The sequence below is a fragment of the Coffea arabica genome, chromosome 11c (genome assembly GCF_036785885.1).
Source record: "Coffea arabica cultivar ET-39 chromosome 11c, Coffea Arabica ET-39 HiFi, whole genome shotgun sequence".
Lineage (NCBI taxonomy): Eukaryota > Viridiplantae > Streptophyta > Magnoliopsida > Gentianales > Rubiaceae > Coffea > Coffea arabica.
This window is the reverse complement of record NC_092330.1, coordinates 25,709,703-25,714,778: the sequence shown is the minus strand read 5'-3', so window position 1 is coordinate 25,714,778 and position 5,076 is coordinate 25,709,703. Positions and strand designations below refer to the sequence as shown.

The 5,076-nt window shown below is 36.5% G+C and overlaps 1 protein-coding gene across 1 annotated transcript; it reads right to left on the bottom strand.

Annotated features, from left to right (window-relative positions):
* Window positions 1–560: 560 nt before the first annotated feature.
* On the bottom strand, window positions 561–4,424 carry LOC140016931 (chaperone protein dnaJ C76, chloroplastic-like). The gene is made up of 4 exons (XM_072071210.1): window positions 3,976–4,424; window positions 2,833–3,089; window positions 1,636–1,807; window positions 561–1,356 (listed from the first exon to the last, which is right to left on the bottom strand). The coding sequence occupies exons 1-4, from the start codon at window positions 4,336–4,338 to the stop codon at window positions 715–717; spliced, it is 1,434 nt and encodes a 477-aa protein (XP_071927311.1). The 5' UTR covers window positions 4,339–4,424; the 3' UTR covers window positions 561–714.
* Between the last annotated feature and the right edge of the window lie 652 nt (window positions 4,425–5,076).

Here is a 5,076-nt window from a genome sequence, read left to right as displayed (position 1 = left end):
CTGCATGGTAATAAATGGAAAATCCTGTTGTGCACTCCCCATCTCAAGAACCCAACAACCAAGCCATCCACCTTGAATTCAGGATTTGAGAATCTTGCACACAGTCTGCATTAATTGCCTACACAATATTTATGGGTTTGATGAGGAAGTAGATTAAGCAGACAATGGGAGCGATTAAGTGGCTGGAGACACTTAGAGCGATTTCTTTGCTTGGACTGCAGACAGTGGGAGCCATGGCTGTTATGCCAAGTAGTTACATTTATGGATTTAATGCAAAGGGAGTTTGAACTTAAATCGGATAAGTATCTTAGCCATGAGATTAAATCATGGGTATTAAATTTGCTAATCAACATGGAATTTCTTGGCGAATCATCCAATATACTCCTCCTCAACAAGCATCCACATACTAGTTTAAACGTCTCTACACCATCGTTGATAGGATCAACTATTTCCTTCAAAAGGAAAAGCATCCTATGCGATAGTCTATCCACATTAACAATGTTGTATCCTATTAATACTATGACTGGAATATTCAAGAATAAAAAGGTAGAAGAAACTCATTATCACACCTCATTATGATTTCTTCCACGCATTTAGATATATAAAACAAGAACTAAATAAAAAATAATGTCATGTATACATTGTGTATATACAAAAATGTATGCGAGACCCTGATTTTGATCAGATTTAGGCTATAACACTAACACTTCTTTCCTATTTTGTATAATTTTTCAACTTGTTCTGAAGAACTTCTACTAATTCTACTATATACATGCCAATTAGGTACCAAGTAACACCAGCTAGGATAACCTGTAACCAGTTGCTATTCACGATATCCCGCACAAGTGAACCAGCTATATGCTCTTTCAATCCACCAGATATCCCTTCGCCTAGCTGTGACCGAACTATGGCAGCTGCTGCAGTGGCTAACACAAATGGAACAGACGACAAGAGAGGATGGCTTTCACTAATGTTCTTTTGATCTGAAAAATCCTGTTCAAACTGTTCTTTTTCCTTGATTGAAGGGGATTCTGATGATGGAACTCTGCAGTCAGAATTGTTCCTGTTTGACTCTGGAAGCACAAGCTTTGATGGAGCCCAATACTCAGCGTCATTTGTATAATTTGATGAGACTCCTAAAAAGTGTTGTTGTGTCTCTCTTGCTTGCTTTCTAGCCGCTGCAACATCCCTAAGCTTTTCAATGTTGGGTTCGGTGGACTTCTTTCCAAATGGAGTAAAATGATAGCGTTGTAGTGTAGCTTGTCCACAAGCGGGTGCTTGCCAGTATAACCAATTGGATAACGTTCTGATTGCTTGAATAGCTGAAGCCCTTGCATCCCTCTGAATATCTGATTCCTGCATTGTACTTTCTTCTTAGCCATGTTTGGAAGCATCGTGTAAGTGACAAAATAATGGAACGATAAGCCAGCTCAGTTTGTTTTATTTTTCAAAAGAAAGTGACAAAATCATATATGCATGTTAAAATTTCGGTTCTCCATTAAAAAAAAAGGTAAAATCATGCCTGTTTATAAAGAATACATGGACAAAGTAAACATACTCAATAATTAGATAATGAAATAATAACTTTCATAGTCGAAAACGAAAAACTTGGCATGTTTTTAGTTTTGGACACACCTTGGTGGTTTTTGAAGAAGTCATGTCATATCTAGCTTGGAACTTTTCCAGATCATCGAAGATATTAGATGCACAAGCACCAACTGTATTGCCAAAACCAATTCTAACTTTCCCACGTGGTTTCTTAGACATCAGGAATTCCAAGGCTGCCAAATTGGACCTCTCCACTGTCCTGTTCTCCAGCCAGAATTTGAAATAAAATACAAAAAGAGCAAAGGAAAGACGATAAATATGACAACTGAACAGTTACTAAAAATAACGTATTATAAGCTCTTATCATATTATACAGTGTGCTTTCATTTTGGTTTTTTCCATATAATGCTGTCATCCTGCTGACAACCAAGAAATGCAGATTGTAAACAAAATGATACACGACATACTATGTCTATGTTTTACCCCCTAAGAAGTATAGAGTAAAGGTATTTGAATTCTGTATCTGTATTAAAATGCTTACTCTTGGCTCTCTGATAAAGTGTTAATAACTAGAGTTTGGCTTGGTCACAAAAAGATTAAATCATTTTCAATCAGGTGAAAACTACTCAAAAAGCTGAAACCAAACTTTGGAAGTTTCTAACTCAAAACTATACTCTCTGCAAGTGCGTGATTATTTGAGCTGTGTTGGAGGAAAGCCTACAATTTGTGCATTAAACTGCAGGCAGTCGTCAGCACTTCGATTAATTTGCAGTTTGAGGGCAACAGAATCTGCAAATTACACTCATCTCAACTGATGAAAAGTCTAGAGACAGATAAGAATAGCTGAACCGGAAGTCTGACCTACCTACAATGGAATTACGACCAAAAAGCTATGGATTAGCAACACCGCACATGCTCTTCTATTTTGATAAAACAGGAACTTACACAAAATTCCTATTTTTTTCCAAAATTTCATCAATGGCCTGATAAAGGAAGGAATATGGACGGTCGACATCGTACACTGTAGAGCACTCCAAGGACCTAAGGTCATCGGTGTGTTCGAAATTTCAAGACTTTTGCATACAGAGGGTTTAACTCATTAATTTAATACGTTTATGGTTGTTTATATTTTCCAACAGACCAAGAGGAGCCAAAATCAGAGCCCAGAGGGCAGCTAGTTAGCTGGAGTTGAAAATTTTGAAGCATATTACGTACTGTTTTAAGTACGACAATGAATTGTCATGTAATCAGTAAGTAGAGACATTAAAGGGGCGGCATTCTTACGAGATGCAATCAACTGGACATGTTTGTATGGCTGCTTGAATTTTGTCTTCAGGATCTGCCCACTGGGCAACAACCCTTGCTCTTCCATAAACTGATTCAACAGCAAATGTTTTTTCAGCAAATAAGGCACACTTTAAGCAACCTACGCACTTGACTTCATCCACAAATACTGCCCTCTTCTCATTTTCTGGGCCTAACCAGACGGAATATAGTGGTTTGCCAGTATAACCTCGTAAATCTGCAAATTTTTCTTGTTCCTGCAGAATGTTCCAGTATCAGGTTCATTTCAAGAAGAAGAGAAAAAAAGTTGACAGAATATCAAGAGGGGTTCATTTCAGAATTCTAACAAATGATTTGAATTTTTGACTCGTTATCATAAGCAAGCCAGCAATACTGACAGAACATTTTTTAATATGGACACGATAGCAGTTGAACAGAAATTCATCTTACATATTGGTGCAAAGTAGGGAATTTGAAGACAAAAAGGCAGCTAATTTTAAGTTTGTCTTGAGTAAAAACTGTTAGAGGTGCAGTTAAATACACAAGAGAAGTCACTTTTCTAATGATTTGGGTGCTCAAGGAACCTTCCAAGAAATCGTTATGTTCTTTTGGATCGATCTTAAGAGCACCTTCATCATTCACTCAGCCTTTACCTAAACTTTTCTGTTTCAACAGCTTCCTAGAGATCTTAAATTCACTAGTTCTCTGCTTGCTAGCTATTATCGTGGACAAAAATTCACTTTATAAGAGTAGTACCAGTAGATAAAAACTCTTTATCATAGGAACAGGGCTGCCCACTGGTATAGCATTATATACACTCTCAGGTGAAGAGACAAATACTAAAGCAAGCATATAAATTCATGATATCCCTTATCGCGAAAAATTGTGCTTCCTTTCTAAGGTTTTTCGTCTCTTATCCTGCAATTTTTGTCAGTTATTGCACCCTATCCCTAGTAAATGCTCCATCGCCAAAGCAGAGATCAAACAGATTGGACAAAATTGCACTGAATACATCATATGCAAGAGAAGTTAGCTTGAGCATAATTGAACTAATAAAAGGAAATTACCCATTTAGCTAAAGATAACATTCTATCCATCCAAGAATATGCAGAGAGAAAAAGGAAAGTAACAGTCAAAACTAACCTTATCATAAGCCATTCGTGAGCTTGGATCAGAAAGAACAGCATATGCTTCATTGAGTATAATAGCCATATCATGCCCTGATGGACCAGCAATATCAGGGTGGCATCTCTTCTGCAGTGCCCTATATGCAAGTTTTATCTGTGCTTGATCACAAGAGCTCTCAATTCCCAGAAGCTCATAGAGGTCCAAGTCTGTAACTGAGGAATATGAAGTGGACTTGGAAGCTTTGCAAGCAATATTAGAGCTGTAATAGGACTTCCAGTTCCTTGGAGTCCAGACATGGATGCTTGATTTTCTTTGGATTGCATTTCTGGTTATTAATGAAGGGCTGAAAGTGTACAGAGATACATTAGCAGAATGCATAATTCTCTTTTTTGGAACTGAAGAATGAGAAAGTTTTAAGTTCACGAGTTCTTGTGGTGTTCTGAAGATATCATTGGATATGGAGACTAGGAGATATTTGTATCATGCTAAATGGTCCTAAAGTGCACCAAACGAAGACAATAAAGTGCACCAGAAAAAGACAAAATCACTGAGGAATATGTATCAAGCAGTCTTGATGATGGCTAAGTTCAACATCTTAGTTCCCTGATACAATGCTCAAAAGCTGAGAATCATAGATAAACTGGAAACTGAGAGGTGAAATTATGATTTATTGCTTTCTTGATCTAATTAATATAATTGAAACTTTATCTCTTTAACTACAATTCTATAATGCTTTGTTTCCCTTAAACCAATAGGCGAACAATACAACAAGGGGAGTTTGAGGATAACAAGTCATGGAAATGTCAGAATAGAAATACGTGAACTTTAAACCAAAAAAGAATTTTTTTTTTGAGGTATATCTTTCTAAATAAAAAGATGAGGTCCAAAATTAATGTGTCACAGTTATGAGTGCATTCTTTACTTTGTACTACTGATTATGCCAAGGAACGTGTGTTAGTTATAGTTTTAACAAATCGTACATATAGTTTTAACAAATTGTAAACTATGTTGTAGTAATCCAATAATTCTGGATTACATATAATCCAAAAAAACGAAATGATATATGGTAATGCGTGTAGAATAGGTTGTTATTGCCCAATATTGGCTAATTATAAT

Coding starts and splice junctions, on each gene's coding strand:
- LOC140016931 (XM_072071210.1), bottom strand. CDS start 4,338: ATGCATTCTGCTAATGTATCTCTGTACACTTTCAGCCCTTCATTAATA. Junction 1,808..2,832: donor TGTCCAGTTGATTGCATCTC/GTAAGAATGCCG, acceptor GCTGGAGAACAG/GACAGTGGAGAGGTCCAATT. Junction 1,357..1,635: donor CTTCTTCAAAAACCACCAAG/GTGTGTCCAAAA, acceptor AGTACAATGCAG/GAATCAGATATTCAGAGGGA.